The following is an 18403-nucleotide window of genomic DNA, read 5'->3' on the forward strand; positions in this document are numbered from 1 at the left end:
CTCATTGGGCTATATGATCCACTGCAGAGTTCTAAAATACTCTTCTGGTGGCAGTACTATCCTAACCTCATTATGAATAAATCTATTAAGATACCCTCTGTATTGCAGACATCAGGGAATATTATACTAGAAAATAAATGTCAATGAGAAAGTTATGTCACAGGAAGTATATGAAATTTGTTAGTATAAAAACCCATTGCTATTAACTAATAAGCAAGTCTTTACCTTGCAACCCCTCCATAATCAAGGCCTTCTTCTCCACGAAATTTTATCATTAATCGCTTCCAGAGATCTTTTGGTCTCATTTTCATGACCTGTCGATATGATTCCTGAAAGAAATTTTAAGTATATTATTATTATTAGGTACTTTTAAGCTATTATTTAAACTCTCCCTCCCATAAAACATAAGTTTATTTAAATAAGATGAAATTTTTTCAATAATCGAGTCAATGGATGAATTCCAAACGTTTTAAACTTCATGGAATTTTAGGAACAAAATGGATATAGCTTATTCCTATTGAAACTAATTCAATTGATAAACATTATATTAAATGCCTACCAGGTGCAATATTAAATATTTTAGTTCTATGAACCATAGCAATAGTTCCACTCACATTGAAAACAGAACTTGGTAGAAGAGGGCTGGCCAGTTAGCTCACTTGTTTAAAACGTGGTATTATAACAACAAGGTCAAGGATTTGGGTCCCTGTACTGGCCAACCCTCTCCCCCCCCTCCCCCCCCCAAAAGAATTTGGTAGAACAAATTTTTTTTTTTTTTTTTTTTTCCATGTCCGGCAACGGATCGCAACCCTCAGTGTCGCGCCCGTACCGGACTGGGACCGGCAACGGGATCGCAGCCCTCGGTGTTGCTCCCACACCTCGCTCAGCCAGTGAGTGGGAACCGGTCTGTATGTGGGATCCAAACCCTCGGCGGGAGCGCCACCACGCTCCCAAGCGGCGCACTGTAGCAGTGCGCCACTGGGCCAGCCCTGAACAACTAAATTTTTTAAAATTGGTTAACAAAATTCCAGGTTATAGGCACCACTAGAAAGCAAATGCAAGGAAAACAAAGTTTCAAAAGAACAAAATTACTAATGTGATCTTCATTACACAATTTCATATCACCTTAAAATACAAATGACTGACCACAAAAAAGGTCAGAACTATTTTGTGAGAAGAATGTTCATCCTTTCACAAAAGGATTACCAGGCCCCCCGTCTCCTGTCCAGGAATCTTCTAATGAGTGGGAACCCCATGCCTTTGACTTCTGCCACCTATTATGCAAGAACTTTGAAACTGGTATTAGGGCTATAATGAAAAGATAAAAGTATATATCACAAAGGAAGATTTTCAATAAATTAAGGAAATAGTTCAATAGTAATTTAGAAATCTTTTTTTTAAATTTAAGAGTCCCATACCTTTCAGAAGAAGTGGAAAGTAAGGGATGGATAATATTTGTGGTGTTTTAAAATTCATTAACAAATAAGTATTTGCAATGCAGAGACCAAACTGATCCAATTGGAACATCTGACACTTTTCGTTCCATTTAAATGCTTATCTTACCTATTAAATCTCTCCAATATTATTGCCTTTATACCCCACAATTAAAAAAAAATTAATGAGAATACTCCCATTCTAAAGAGATATGAGTCCCAAAAAAGAATTCTTGGAAAAGAGAAAGTAAAATGCTAAAATTTAGTATTTCTATAATTTAAAATAAGACTTCTAAGTTTACCTCAAAAATCTCTTCTCTGGAAACCTCAATGCGGCAGTGGCCAGCCTGAGGCTGCTGTTGGGAAAGTTCTTGCCGCAAAATTTTTAGTTTCTGAACCAGGTCTCGCTTGTACCTTGGGACTGTCAGACACTCTGTGTCATCAGGGCATAATGACACCATTTGCTGTTGCTGTTGGTCTTTCAATTGGTTCTGGCGACTAGAAGTAAACAGAAATTTTATGATTGAAGTATTTTAAATTAAAAAGATTACAATTATATATTTAAAATAGCATCATACTGTAAAACAAGTCTAGCTATATCATTTTCCAAGCCTTAATAGGACATGCTTGCCTTGACATTTTTGGCAACAATAAAGCAACTCCAAAGTTTATTTCTCATAATCCGTATGAATTGACAGAAACGGATAATGGAATTTTATCCATAAAGCTTTATACAGCTGCTGAGAGAGAGCAAATTTTTCACATACAGTTTCTATTTTCCTCCACATAGTTTACCATCACCATTTTAAAATTTGGCATATGCCAAACACTGCTTGTTAACTAGAGTCTGTCTTTCTTCAAGAGCCACAGAGGAGTTTGAAATGGCAGCTTGGCAGGGACCCTTTCTCCTATACCTGCTATAGTCTAGACCACAAGAATGTGGGAGATCACATGTAAGTTACTGGCACAGAGATACAAGCACTTTCCGAATTTAACATTTTAACCATTTTTAAGTGTACACTTCAGTAGTATTAAATATATTCACATTGTTGTGCTAAGGTAACTTCAAACCACAAACACATGAAAATAATCTCCCAAGTACATCATAAATATAATAACAACTTTTAAAAGGCAAGTTGACCAGATACATTTTAATTCTCATAGCATAAAATATTACATCTACGAATTTTTTTTACAGAACCCTATGATAGTTAATTCCAATAAGCTGTCAGGAAATAAAAAGTTAGATAATTCACTATTGATGTCTATGCAGTCGCTGAGTGATAACAGTTGGAGTTTAAAATTTCACACACAACAGACAAGAGGACAATCTTTTAACCTAAAGGTAAAGGGCAATGGTAACTATGATAAAATATACAAAAATGACTTTCAGTTCTCCAACAGATCACTCAAATTCACTTTACATATAGTGATTCTTATGTAACAGGCCAAATTTTATACCTAAAACATACGACCAAACAGAGAAAATATAGCTTTGTTGAAAATGTCAAGTCAATATTAAATACTCTTATAAACATTATAAAGGTGTTTTACACACACACACACACACACACACACACACCAGAATATTATACAAATAAAAGTATTCCATAAACAATTGTATACTCCTATTTTTAAAAAATAAATTGGGGTATATATCAGACCAGATACAGAAACTAACTCAAGATGGATTGCAGACCTCAGTGTAAAACCTAAAGCCATAAAACTTCTAAACACAGGAGAAAATTTTTATGACCTGCCTTAGGCAATGATTCCTTAGATAAAACACCAAAAACATACCTATAAAAGGACAAATGAATAAATCAAATGTCATCAAAATTTTAAAGAATTTCTGCTCTTCAAGAGACACTTAAGAAAATGAAAAGACAAGTCACGGAGGAGGAGAAAATCTTTGGAAAGCATTTATCTGATATCTAAATATCTAAAGAATTGTCAAAACTAGACAACAGAAAAACTAAATAGCTCAATTTAAAAGGGGGAGGACTGGTCGGTTAGCTCACTCAGTAGAGTGTGGGGCTGATAACACCAAGGTCAAGAGTTAGGATCCCCATACCAGCCAGCTACCAAAAAATAAAGAAAGATATAATAAAAAGGGGGAAGAGGTACAAAAAATTTCACCAGGGAAGACATATTGATGACAAATAACCACATGAAAGACATTCAACGTCATTAGTCATTTGAGAAATGCAAATTAAAACCAGAATGAAATACTACTATACTCATATTAGTATGTCTAAAATTAGTCAGAGCATGATACACACACAGTAAATGTCAGTTATTATAATTACTACTAATACAGTTATTGGGTTAAAAAACATCTGTAAGACATGCTTTTCAAGCAAGGAAAATGAAAAAACGAGAGCATGATACACACACAGTAAATGTCAGTTATTATAATTACTACTAACACAGTTATTGGGTTAAAAAACATCTGTAAGACATGCTTTTCAAGCAAGGAAAATGAAAAAACTGACTAAAAATAATTTCTTAAAAGAATATATTCCTTGGCACAGTTATTGAGCCCTATTGACAATATTTTTGCAACAGTTTAACAGCATTGTACACTATCATTGTTGAGGCCTCACAGGAACTGCACAATCCTCAGAATATCAAAAGCGTTGTTCTGTAGTGAATATTGTGAATAATACTGCAGGAGGGATGCACATAAGAGGTAAAGGCTGAGGGAGATTAATGCATCTGCATAAGAAAGGATTTTCTGAAGTCAAGAGGATGGCCTAAAATGGACATTTTATATATAATAGGCCTAGTACATATTTTGAAGAGGTAACTTCTCTTATTGCTTCCTCCCCCCAAATTAATTCCCAATTCTCCTTAGTTTGAATATTGTGTTCCTCTCTAAAACATAATTCACTCCACTTTATTTTTATCTGGCTCAGATAAGCACTCTCTATATGATTATACTGCAATCAGAATTTTTTCATTTCCTAAGTGCTGAAACAGGAAAAAAAGTGATAAAAACCAAAGTAACCTAAAATTATTTGTGGTTGTATAATGATATAATCCATACGTTATAGTATCCTAAAATTCAGACCAATTTCATCAATTCAGAATTAGCCTAATGATAACAATAACCTATGTACTATTAACAGTTTTTGCCCCTCCAAAAAAAATTCCACAGAGAGCAATAAAAATCATATTAGCTCTCCCAAAAGGTAACAATATATTTGACAGCTCAGATTCAAAACTCCTTTAATCCATCTAAAAAAATCCCAAAATTTAAAAATCTTTTAAAATAAAAATAAACATTAATGGAATAAAGAGATTTTTATTCAACATATCCTGATAAATATGGATTAATAAATCAACAGCTAAATTTTAAAATTACTGCCTGAGTATCTTTTTAAAAACAGCAATTCAAGGTTACAATTGTTTCTTATCCCTCAATGTAATGAATTCAATTTCACATATGAATTAGTTTTTATTCAGCTATATAATGTAAAACCTAACTCCCTTATCTCTTTAAATTTATGATAGAAATTTTAATGCTGCAAATAATTTTTACATATTTGTCTAATATAATATGAATATAAACCCCAGGGAAAATTTATCAGGTTAGAGATTTTACTGATGACACTAGCAGCTAGAGTTTTGAAATCCCATCCACTTAAAAAAATAAAAAATAAAAATAAAAAATAAATATATATATACACACACACACACACAAAAATGCTTAAACTTTTTCACAGCACAACTTGCAAGTCAAAGATATTGAAGAAAGGAACAAAATAATACTTCAATACAAAATTAAATTTTCAAATGAAACCTTTCTACTTTAAATATCCATAAAACTTCCAGATAAGGCAAATATTGACCATATTAGTGCAAACTGGTAACAGAATTGGAAAACTAATAATCATAATAAAACTAGTCAAGTGTTTTTCAAATTACTTCCTGTCATTTACTGCAACAGAAATGGCAATGAACATTTCTAATCATCCCACCAGTAGTCCCTCCTTTGGAAAATTAATTTTTATTCAATTATTTAATGCAACTAACTATTTAGTCAACAGACAAAAGGCCTATAACTGTTCTACTGAAATGTTCCACTGGCAACATCAAAGCAAACTCCTATTACCTAAAGAGATGATCCTGAGAGCAGGAGATAAATAAAGTACAACCACCTCTTGCAGCTTTCCTGGGCCTTCGAAAGAGCCACTCTGACTCTTGATTATCGTGACACATTTGCCAAGTACTTGGGTATATTACATACTAAAGAAGCAAAAATAAATGGGGTATGGGTCCTCTTCTTAAGTAATTCAAAGTCTAGTGGGGGAAGCAGAAAAGTAACAAACAATTATGATACAAAAATAAAACAAAAGCCCTCCTGTAGAGAGCTTCAACATCTCATTTCCCCAAATCCCAATGAAATGTCCCTATAAACCACTTAAAAAATCCATATACAAAAGTAGAGTCCACATGGTTAAAGATGTTACTGGAAAAAATAAAACTATAAATGGATTAAAAATATTCATCTATAGTTCAAATTTTAAAATCTAAGGAATACATTAGAAAAATGGGCAAAGTACATAAACAATTTACATAAGTTGATACAACTGGTCAATAGAGAATGAAAAGCCATTCAAGCTCAGTAGGTAATCGTCAAGAGACGGGAAGAGGACCTTCACAAAAATTGGAAATCCAAATGGTCAATAAACCTATAAAAAGATGGGCAACCTCAGTAGTAACTAGGGAAATTCAAATTAAAGTCACAATGAGGTACCATTAAACATCATCAGACTGGCAAAAAATTTTAAAATCCAACAATACCAAGTACTGGCAAGGTTCTGGAGTAACAGGAACTTACATACTGCTAGTAAAAGACAAACTGGTATAGCTATTCTAGAAAAGCTGCCCTCATATATTAAAGTTGAAGACAAAAATATTCTATGACATAGCAATTCCACCACCAGGCAAGTGCCCTAGAGCAGTGTTACTCAAAGGGTAGACTATGGACTATACTTCTTTTGCTATGTAGGCTATAGATCCTAATGCACAGACACAATCTAAACTTCTCTGTATGTCTTCAACTACCTACACATTGTAAGGTTTTCAAGTACTTGTGAACTTCATTTGTAACTAAGATTTTAGAATCTTCTATCCACAGTAAACTAAGCTCTGTTGACATAATGAGACTGCCAGGATAATTATATGTATTTCAAAGAAGAAACCAAGGATGTACATTTTAAATGTATTCTCCTGTTATCCTAAACAGATGGTAACCAGTTCTTTTTTTTTTTTTTTTTTGCTTTATTTAATCTAGCGCCAAAAAGATGAATGAAACAAGGATTTTTTTTTTTTTAAGATGAACAGTAAGGGGATCTTAACTTGGCATTGTCAGCACCACGCTCTCCCAAGTGAGCCACGGGGGCTGGCCCTGAAACAAGGATATTTTTAAAAGTCATCTTGAATTATACTATTTTTTGTTTTTAAACATTAACATACTTAATAAGAACTTCACCATAAATGAATGAAGAAGGCAGAACAGGTAATATCATTCATTTAGAGAAGCTAAAATGAATTATTTGGGGGTCACAGAGAACTTTGTTCTCCAGATTTTTAGCCCAGAAACCTTATTGCTATACTATTGCCAAAGTGTTTTTGCCAGAATTGTTGAAAAAGACACTTTGCTACTTTGCTTAGTGATGAAGTTTCCTTCTTTCTTCCACAGAAGGCAATGCCAGGAAATAATGGAGTTAGAAAAATCTAGGCAGCTAGAGACAAAAGAAAAGGGAAGGATGGAAATAATACACAAACAATGCTCGGTATAGTAGTTAACAGCAGACTGAAGCCAGAGTGTCTGCGTTTTAATTCAGACTTGGCCACACACTGCCTGGTGACCTGTGGAAAGTAACCTAACTTCTATGACTCAGTTTCCTCATTTGTAAAAATGGCAGTAACTACCTCAGTTTTTCTGAGGATGGAACTGCTAACCTATGTAAAGAACAACTTGGCACACAAAAAGTGCTACTGAAGTATTAGCCATTAATATTAGCTATGTTGCAATGGCAACACAAAATTAGCCTGATGAGCCTCTACTTTTCCCATCAAGCTACTTCCTCTGTAAAAGGCCCTCTTGCATGAGAGCCTTTGAAGCATAATCTTTTCCTAACATTTCAGGAGAGGTTCCTACTTAAGCATAATGGGATTAAAATACTCATATATCAGAGTAAAACTTGTCACACGCTTACATAAAATTTTGCTCAACAGAAGTAAATTATAAGAGAGCATTCTTTCACATTATTATAAAAAGCATGTATCAGTTTCCTCTTGTTCAGACTTGCATTTTAATACGTTTTGTTTCAAAAACTTACTTTAAAACTAAATGCAAGTTAGCAGATAGCCGAGGATCTGTAAATTGTGTTGTTCTGTTGTTATGGTCAACGAAATAAACTCTGCCTGTTGCCGTATTACGAATCTCCCATCCAGGAGGCAATGGACCAAGCTCTTCACAATTGATGTTGCTAAGATCCCTGCAAAAACAAATATAAAATAAAAAATACCTCATTGCTGGTCCTACTGAGCCAAGCAAGTGTAAATGACACAGAACAATTCCATGAAGTCTGACAAAATGTATTGTTTCAGAAACTTGAGATGTTCAGCTGGAATCTTTAATTCCCAATGGTTTAACAAACTCACATATTCAAAACACAATCCATAAATGGCTCAGAAAGACGTATCACATAGCTTACATTTTTAGTAAGTTCTTGGAATTTAATGTAATACAGATTTTAAATTAATATAAAAGCAATCACAACATTTGCCAACATAAACTGTACTTCAATACTTGTTTGACAGAAAATATTGTCTTACAAGTCAGTGATATAAGGAATTAAATGTTTTCTAAAATTTCCATTCAATTATTTCTTTCTTTACTAAACCATAAAATTTGTGTAAATAAGTGTCCATTCCCTGATTAATTTTAAGCTCTCCAGCAAAGCAAAACTGGAAATGGTGCTGAAATTATAATCCCCAAAATAATCACAGCATTTTTAAAAAAAAAAAAAAGGTGTCAGAAGTGACTGCTGTATTTTGAATTTTGAAATCTGTGAAGTTAGTGAATGAAGAACCTGTTCAAGACACCTCAGGGAGAATGCTTTGAGGCTTACTGCAACAATAAAAAAGCTAAAAGACTTTTCATGGTCTTCATTGTTATTATATCACACATTCTTTAAATACTATTACATACAGACAAGGATTTATAGGACCTTAAAGAATGAGATAAGGAGCTTCCACGTTGGTGAACACATTGAGGTGCTGGAGGGAGGGATGCCCAGAGAGGGCATGGAAGCTCCTCCCCATATCTTGCCCTAGGTATTGCTTCCTTTTGGCCATTCCTGAATTGTATCCTTTATAACAAATTGGCAATAGAATTGCAAATTTTTATCCTCTGCACTCTTGGAATAATAACTCCCAGAGTGAAGCATCCAAAGTATTGAAGTTGCTGTCATTATCCATGCTGGGAGACTGAAGTCATTGCCATCAGTGACCCCACGGTGGATGCGTGTAAGGATGTACATATGCTAAGGTCATTTCCAGCCTTAAATGAATATTTAGGCTACCAGAGCCATCTGTAAATCTAAAGAAACAACATTGTGAAAGTGACTAAGCAAACTCAAGCATCTACACATTATAACTGTTGGCTTTTGTGGTCCTGTTTTTATTTTTTTTTAAAAAGTGAAATAAAAGCAACATGTCTAATGTAAATTTAAACTGCAACAGATAATCATAAATAATGACAAATTTCATCAAAATCACATTTTAAAAGTTAATACTAGAAAAGGATTTTTTCCAAAATGATCTCTTCTTGTTCATAGTGAAACACAATGAAGGGCGCATATGGGCACCCACAGATGTGTCGAAGCAATGATTTTGACTTCTGCTTACAGGTACGCCAAGACACTCTCCTGCTATGGAAATAAAGCTTTTAAAAAAAAAACATACTCGGGGGCCGGCCCGGTGGCGCACTGCTACAGTGCGCCGCTTGGGAGTGCGGCGGCGCTCCCGCCGAGGGTTCGGATCCCACATACAGACCGGTTCCCGCTCACTGGCTGAGCGAGCAAATGTACAAGTTCTGGTATTTAAAAGAAATTGAATTAGGTTGTTTTCTATTCTACATTAAAATGAAACTTTAAGGGCCAGCCTGTGGCTCACTTGGGAGAGTGCGGTGCTGATAACACCAAGGCCATGGGTTCAGATCCCTATATAGGGATGGCTGGTTAGCTCTCTTGGGAGAGCGTGGTGCTGACAACACCAAGTCAAGGGTTAAGATCCCCTCACCAGTCATCTTTAAAAAACAAACAGACAAAAAAAAAAAAAAACTTTATATTACAGAACACATAAAATAACATTAAATATATTTATGTAAGGTTAAAAAATTTTTTAAAACTTCTTTTAAAAAGTCTAACCAGAAATAAAAATATCAATCTATTACCCTTTTTTAAAGGGTCTGTTTTGTATGTTTTTCCCTGGTCAATTTTTGAACTCCTAAAAGACCCATGTTTTGCCCCACTTTTTTAAAGGGGTAGCAGGGGAAAGGGGCTGGTAACTGGGAGGCTGGGGTGGGATTGCAGAGAAGTAGATAAGACTTTCTACTAAATGTCAAAATGAAATGACTATTAGAAAGAACCAAACTTTTACATAAGGTATTTTTAGAGGTTGAAGATTTTTTTTTTTTAAATCAAAGAAATCCTAGGTAAATTGGATATTCTGTGGTATGAAGAGTTCTTAAAATATGTTCTTACCTAGGTACTCTTGGATCATGCCAAGTGCTCACACCAGTCTGAGTATGTAAGAAATACACCTGGCCTTGTTGCGTTGTCCTCTGCTCTGTAAAATTAAGAAACACTAATAATAAAAACATATTCAGAATGTCCAAATCAAAAACAGTTATATACACTAGGATGATACGATAATAGGAAAAAAATCTCCAAATTTCCAATCTGTTTCATTACCAAAAAATAGCTTTAGAAATCATTTGTTCTGCCCCCTGGAAACAATCTTATAAATGGTAACGTGGGTTACAGGCTAGCTATATAAAAGCTACCTAAACGTACAATGTGGCTCAAACACTGAACATGTTGCAATGGAAAACAGAAAACAAGATGACCCCGATACCAATAATTAAACAAAACAGAAGATGAAGAAATGATCTTTTATTTGTCTTAAATGTGGAGCCTGAGGAAAACAAAAGAAGGCTCAGAGGAAGAGGCTAACTTTGGGGAGACTTGGAGGGAACTTCCAGAAACTTTCCAAGAGTCTGGAGGTTGATGATGCTTTTTTATTATGCCTAATTTTATACCAAAACCCATATTTTCTCTTTTCTTGAAAGAGGTGTATTCTCACAACTATATCTGGGCTCAAAGAGAAGCAAAACAGATAGGATACAGGAAAGACATCTATAGTCATATACACAGGTAAAGATGGAAAAATAACCAAGTTAGAAAGAAGACGAGTAAAGAGCAAGTGTGCACACTGGGGACAATAAAGTCTAAGGTGAAATGAACTCACAGCCCATGAGAAGACAGTGGGGAACCCAGGGCCAAGAGAAAGAATCTGAAAAAGGGTTTCTGCAGTGGTATTTTTAGTGTTTTGTTTTGCTTTGTTTTTTTAAGCAACATAACCTCTTTTCTTTAAACAAAATCTAATGAGAAATTTCAACATATAAAACTATTGCTAATATTTATTAACAAAAACTTAATTTTATAAACCTATAATAAAATCAACAAATTTAAGCAAAATTTTCTAAAATTATAAACATAAAAATGTTTGAAATAAACTATAGATGCAGCCACAATAATTTCAGCCTTAGTATCCACTTTATTCCTATATGTTTTGGTTGTACAAAAATTTTTTTAATCCAAATCACACAAATATTGTAAAAGTGTAACCACCCACACTCCAAACACTTGCCTTATAATTATAATTAGAAAGAAATGGCAGGAGATACTTTATTCTAAGGTCCGAACATTGATAATAACAGCTAACATTTACTACGTGCTTTCTATTCCAGATACTGTGTAAGGCACTTCACATGAGATTTTGTCATTTATTTCTTGCAACAAACCTGCACAGTTGGTACTATTATTTCCTCCATTTATAGAAGATAAAATTTAGATTCAGAGAGATTAAATAATGTGCTCAATTTAATGCAGCAAAGCCAGGATATGAACCTAGGTGTGTCTGTCTCCCAAGCTCATATTCTGATCACTATGCTGTAAGTCACTTTGTGAGGCATAGCACAGTTAATATATAAATTTTTTCTGAGCTAAAATGTTTAAAAATAAAATTAAAATCCCATGCACTTGCAGAACAGTTTTAAAAAATATTCTAGAGTAAAAATAAAATACAATTTAGACCAGGCAATTCCCAATGTTGATCATTAGGTGTCACCACTAGCCCAAAATAGTTTATCTACAGTTAGTGGTAACAGGGTAAGAGTGTAAGTAACCTTGGTTTTAGCAAGCAAGGAGAGGACAGTCAAGTTCATACTGTATCCAAGTGTTCACAAGTTGTGATTAATTGAGTAAGTTCTATATTCAACTAGAAGATTCATATGATCTTCCTCACTAAATTTTACAATTCTAGGAAATTATATAAGATTATAATCATTTTTATACACAGAAGTGATTAAATCAGTTACAACAATCCAATCACTCAGATAATCCAAAATTATGACAATATGTGTACAAATATGAGTAAAATATATAAATACCATCAGAAATATACCTTTGAAATTATTCCTAAATATGTATGTCTAGAAAATGACATTGCAGATCTAACTTCGGATTACCATTATATACCATCTTTCTCTTATATAGTGCCTGTTTACAATGTGGTCTCACATCGTTTAATATGCTCCTCACAATACCTTTGTAATCAGTTCTGCATCTTGTTTCATTATAAAAGAGCACACAAGCGGAGGGTGAATGACTAGCACAAGGTCAAACTGCTGATTAGACAGTCTTCCACCTCTTCACAGACTTTTCAAAGCTGTTTTACATTTACTTTTATCTTCATGCAGAACCTCTAACACCAGATTAATAACTTTTTAAAAAATTGATTTTATGATTTTCTTAGCAAACTGAAATTGGTAAACTGCTCTTTATTTTTCCTCTGCTAGTTGTCATACCATAGCCTTCTGGTAGGTCTGGAGGAGTATGTAAATGTGTCCTGCTCATGTAATTTCTATGTCGTTGTGACCTGACTCTCCTCTCTGCCAGTCTGGGATCTGAAGACTGTCCACATGTTGCACCATTTGTTCCACTAATTGGAGTGTTTTCATCAACAAAGCAGCTAAGAGGTCTGCCAGGACTAGAATATTCGGACGCCGGTCTATTGAAAAGTAACAAGGAAAAAAGTTATCAATTTAGATATCAAAAGTAGAGTTCTCTAGACAACGTATATACTGCAGTAACAATCACTAATCATATGAGAAAATGGAATGACTAATACAAATATAATGATTTCAAGAACTCTAAGTAAAAGAAGCAAGCCTGAAGTCTCCAAGCACCAAAGAAACTCAAGTTACAAGGTCAAGGGTTCAAATCCCCTTACCAGCCAGCTGCCCCCCAAAAAAACAAAACTCAAGTGATAGACACATCACCAATTATGTATTTAAATGATTTTATGATTTTATTTTATATAAAATCCGCATATATTAGTGGATGTGAGTACTGGCTTACAAAGCACTACTAGATCTAGCTACAGCCTGCCTCTCAAGACTTAATTTCCCACCATTCTCCCTCCAACTCTGCTTCTCCACACAGATACTCTTCCTGTTCCTTGAACTTGCCAAGGTCATGCTACCTTTAGTTCTTGAGAGCAGTACCTGTTCCTTCCATATGGAATACTCTTTTCTCCTATTTTCCATAGGCCTGGCTCTTTTTTGTCATTTGAATCATAGTTTACACTTAAACACTGCCTCCTAAGAGGTTCTTCTGGTCTCCTAATCATACAATCCTAGTCACCCAGTCATCTGACAGTACATAAACGTAGTTCCTCAGCACAGCAATTATCTCTCATATTTTTCCTACTCACTTCCACCCTTGTTTTGGCAATCTTACCCCACTAGAATATTTGACAGAAAGGAGTCTGCCTAGTTTATTACCCACTATAAATATTCCTAGCACCTAGTGCCTGACATAAATATATGAGTAGCTCAATAAATGTTTATTGAATGAATAAAGAAAAGAAGATAGTTTGCACTTTCAAGGAGCTTATAGTCAAGTTCATTTTTTTTTTTTTTAAAGATGACCGGTAAGGGGATCTTAACCCTTGACTTGGTGTTGTCAGCACCACGCTCAGCCAGTGAGCAAACCGGCCATCCCTATATGGGATCCGAACCCGGGGCCTTGGTGTTATCAGCACCGCACTCTCCCGAGTGAGCCACGGGCCGGCCCCAAGTTCATTTTTAAACTAACATTTACAATAAGCTTTTTATACATGTGGAAATTAAAGTTAATTTGATCCCTTAAATGAGTTAGAAGGAAATGGGCTTTACTTAAACACTAAAACAGTATACACATTCATTTTATGTTCAGGTATAGTAAAAATTGGTCCTTCAACTTCAATAAAATCTTTCACAGTTTAATACTAGAAATGCAACTCTCAAGTCAGCACTTTAAAAAATGGCAACATGAGCTAAGCTTTTACCTGAGAATCATCATGTAATAGAGAAAACTTCGTCATTCAACAATTTAAGCAATTAATTCCCAATAAATAAAAGTAGGTATAGCTAATGAGAAGCATTTGATACTCTACGTCTGGTGCTAGTCCTTCTAAAGAAGGGAAGAAAAGGAAAAATAAAACACTGAGCAGAGACGGTAAATAAAATTTGTTCTTACTTAAAAAAAATGGGGAGGCTTCGACCACTTAGCCTATTTGTTTTCAGTTACTTAAAAAGCATCTCTTTGTAGTTTCCAAAAATTATCTTGGATCCCAATGTCTTTATACATTAATCTCCTTAAGAAAGGGACTATATCGGCTATTTTTCAAGATTTAGTTCAGAGATTCCTCTACTTCAGAGTTTTCCTTTCCACCTTCTACCTTCTCCATCTCCTCACCCTCCACTCTGTTAGGCACTCCTCGTATGGTCCCAGAACATGTGCTGATCTTGATCACAGAACTTACTTCGACACAATATAATATAATCATCCCCTTATATAATTGAAAGAACAAAAACCATGTATATATACTTCCACCTAATAACAGACGCAAACACACAAAAAAAGAAAGTTCCCAGAAATAAGATGACTGCTCCCAGGCCCTGCAGCTACGTAACAGGATGAACCTTCAAGCAATCTTTGTTGAAGATTTTTTTCTTTTAATTTAACTGTACATATTTGTACAGTACAGTGTGTTGCTCCAATACATGCATATATTATTCAGTGATTCATTTGTGGTAGATAGCATATCCATCCCCTGAAGATTACTTTTTAAAAATAATAATGGCACCTGCTATAAGATCTACTGATCTATAGCAGTAAAACCAAGAAAAAAGTCTACTAAAGCTGACAGATAAATAGAAAAGGACTTTGGGAGGGTAACCAGCATAGACCATGAGAAAATATCTGTATGTTCTTACCGTGTTGGCCGTTCCCATTGTGTAGTTCTTGTTATATGGTTTAGATACTGGATTCTTCCAGAGGCGGTTCGCCTTTCTTCCCAGCTGAAATAAAAATGTTGAGGGATAAGACACTAATAGGTACTAATAGGAAGCTGGGACACAAAATGTTTTCAGTGCAATAACCAAGCCAGGAAGGCATCTGCTGTTACAAATCAGGAATGCCAAATTGAAAGACAACTCAAAGAATATAGAATTTTTTCAACTTATTTTATATTTTATATATTTTATGGAACTCTGAAGCTTCCAAAATATTTATACTGAGATGTGACAAATATTTTCTGTCAGTCAAATTGAGAATTTTTCAATAATGTCAACACTCAAATTATACTTTTTCCAAAATTTCTTGAAAAATAGCTATACTATAAATATATGTAGCCAAAATTAAAGGCATAAAACTAATAAGCAGAAGAGTAAGGATTAGAACTCACGTAATCTGAAAGTAAAAATCACACAATTTTTTAAAAAACTTAAATGTCACTAGAAAAGGATATAAAAGCTTTTTAAAGCATTTAGCCTACCCAAACTAATTTTTTAAAAATCAAGAATGCCACTTTTCCTTTAACTCTTAATTATAATTCATATAAGGAAAAATAGACAAATGACTACAGAAACATGGTAATGTTAATATTTCCACTAAAATATTGGCAGAGCTTTGGGGGCATTAAAAAAAACAAAACAAAACAGAAAATAAAGAGACACTAGGGTTTTTTTCCCCCTTGTGATTACAACAAGCCTTACATTGCTTATAAAAATACCATAATCTACCTCACATCCATAAAAGTTAACAGACGTATCAAGAAGCTAAAGTGACCTGTAAACAGAGGTAATTATAGCAATTTTTAACAGTTTAAACAAAACAAGCAAATACCATAGCTTCTATGTAAAATTTCATGTGCTGAGTCAAAATTCAACTAATTATACACTTTAAATGGATACAATTTATTATACGTAAATCATACCTCATTAAAGTTAATTAAAAATACTTTGAAAGTCAAAAATGAAATCAGAAAAATGTCAGAACTAGTATCAAACAAAGATAGAGAGCAGTGATAAAGATCATGAGCTTTAGAATCAAGATTTGGGGTTATATTCCAGCTCTGCCATTTACTATGTGGCCTTAAGCCAATAACTTCTCTGAGTCTCAGTTTTTTTAATCTGTAAAATGAATGATGGTAACAATAGTAGTAGCAATAGAAATAACAGTAGCTAATTCTGTATTAAGCACCTTCTATGTGCTAAAGTGCTACAGATGAATTATTTCACTTAATCTTCTCAATTATTATCAATCATCCTCTTTTGTTAATAAATATAAATTGAAGCTTACTGAAGTTAAACAAATTAATTAAGGTCATTAAGCCAGTAAGCATTGGAACCCAGGTGATTTAACTCCAGAATCAAATGCTATATACTACCTTCCAATATGCTATAAGAATTAAATGATATAATGTACATAAAGTGCTTATAACAGTATTTGACACATACATAGTCAATAAATGTTACCCTGTTGTTATAATTATCATTACCCCAAATCTCTATCCTACCCCTCTAAATAGAACAATATTTCAAATTCCACACTTGTATGTCCTGTTTTGAATAATTGAATCAAGTAAAATTTTTCTTCTAAAATATATTTACAGGAGAGTTATATTTGTCAAGAAATTTCATTTGTCTCCTAATCAAAACTCTTAATAACCAAATTTAACGCATCTAATTCATGGCTTATTTTATAAATTTGTTGTGACAAGATCCTTCACTAATTTTCTAAGTTGAAGGAAAACCAACATTCTGTAGCAAATTTCTAAAGTTGAATATACAATAAACACGAACTTATTTCTCATTCTTTTAAAGATATTATCTATATATTCCCCTAATGATTTTAGTGAAGTTTGCTTACCCGTCTGGTAAATCATTATCAAACAAACGACTGCAGTCCACAACTTGTCCTCCTGTGCCTATTCGGTCTCTGGACTGAAGACTTACTATTAAACAATAGAAACATTACTAAGATTCATAGAACAATAAAGAACTATGAGAATCTAAAATATCTATCTTTAGAAGACATCTGGCTTAGCTTATTTTAATACTTTAGAATTAACTCTTTGTTTTCTACTAAAATCATAGACTTTCTCCTTTGGAAGTGATATTAGATTTTTCAGGTTTTCTATATGCTATCATGTTCACAGAAGAGAATCTAATTCTTTTTTTACCACTGTAATGGGCCAATGCAAGGTCATTACTGCACTTGAGAAGAGGCAAAACACATTAGGGGTATATTGATGTTAAGAGGAGTTTGAAAAGTTCACATTAATCTGGGTTTAATTCTTTTTTTTTTGGACACAATATTTGCTTTCAATATTTTTTGGGGGTAGGGGGTACCACACATCTTCTCAATTAAGAGAAAGAGTTTTACAGCACAGTGGTCTTGGTCTTTTACTTTTTTTTTTTCACCCATTATGCCATGAATTCATAGGGAATAGATTCCAGCAGCTCAGGCTCCTTGCCATTGGTTCTCACAAAGTGTGCTTCGCTGGGTGGAGCAGGCTGGCACTTCAGTGGAACCCAGGTTCCTTTCTCTTTGGCTTCCTTCTTTTTCCAATCATTTTCCTTCACACATTTCAGGAAACTATCTCGGCTCTTAGAGTGTATTTGCTTAATACAGACATTAATTCTCTTGGCAAGAATCTTGCCCTTAACTTGGTAACCTTAGTGAGGAGTTCCTTTTTGGGTTTTTTTTTTTTTTGTCCTTTTTGAGACCGGCCGCACTGCGCTCAGCCAGTGAGCACACCGGTCATCCCTATATAGGATCCGAACCCACGGCGGGAGCGCTGCTGAGCTCCCAGCGCCACACTCTCCCAAGTGCGCCATGGGCTCGGTCCGAGGCGTTCCTTTTTGAATAGTACCCATTTCCTTGATGTCCACAATATCACCTTTCTTGCAGACTCGCATGTATGTGGCCAAAGGAACAACTCCATGTTTTCTAAAAGGCCTAGAGAACATGTATTGGGTGCCTCTCCTCCTTCCCTTTGCGTTTGTCATTTTGGCAAATTACTGGAAGATGGCGGTTCCAGCTGAAAGGACTGGGTTTAATTCTTGATAATTTGGACTTCTTTAAAAATATATACTAGATTCTGGCAATAGGGCAATCCTTGGATGCCATGAGTTGTTTTTTTTTTTTTTTTTTTTTTTTTTTTTTCCGTGTCCGGCAACGGATCGCAACCCTCAGTGTTGCCCCCATACCGGACCGGGGACCGGCAACGGGATCGCAAGCCTCGGCGTTGCTCCCGCGCCTCGCTCAGCCAGTGAG

General features: G+C 34.5%; 1 protein-coding gene and 1 pseudogene across 1 annotated transcript in view; both read right to left on the reverse strand.

Annotated features, from left to right (window-relative positions):
• SMURF2 (SMAD specific E3 ubiquitin protein ligase 2) overlaps positions 1 to 18403 on the reverse strand; it is a gene marked incomplete at its 5' end in the record, with an annotated part of 46755 nt that overhangs the window by 12618 nt on the left and 15734 nt on the right. The window contains 7 exons of the mRNA XM_008576904.1: positions 226 to 329; positions 1736 to 1931; positions 7787 to 7945; positions 10217 to 10301; positions 12604 to 12806; positions 15058 to 15141; positions 16994 to 17078. Coding sequence (XP_008575126.1) covers positions 226 to 329; positions 1736 to 1931; positions 7787 to 7945; positions 10217 to 10301; positions 12604 to 12806; positions 15058 to 15141; positions 16994 to 17078 — 916 coding nt within the window. The remainder of the gene's footprint in view (positions 1 to 225; positions 330 to 1735; positions 1932 to 7786; positions 7946 to 10216; positions 10302 to 12603; positions 12807 to 15057; positions 15142 to 16993; positions 17079 to 18403) is intronic.
• Positions 17551 to 18164, reverse strand: LOC103593821 (annotated as a pseudogene).

This window comes from Galeopterus variegatus, unplaced genomic scaffold (assembly GCF_000696425.1).
Source record: "Galeopterus variegatus unplaced genomic scaffold, G_variegatus-3.0.2 Scaffold1424, whole genome shotgun sequence".
NCBI classification, from domain to species: domain Eukaryota; kingdom Metazoa; phylum Chordata; class Mammalia; order Dermoptera; family Cynocephalidae; genus Galeopterus; species Galeopterus variegatus.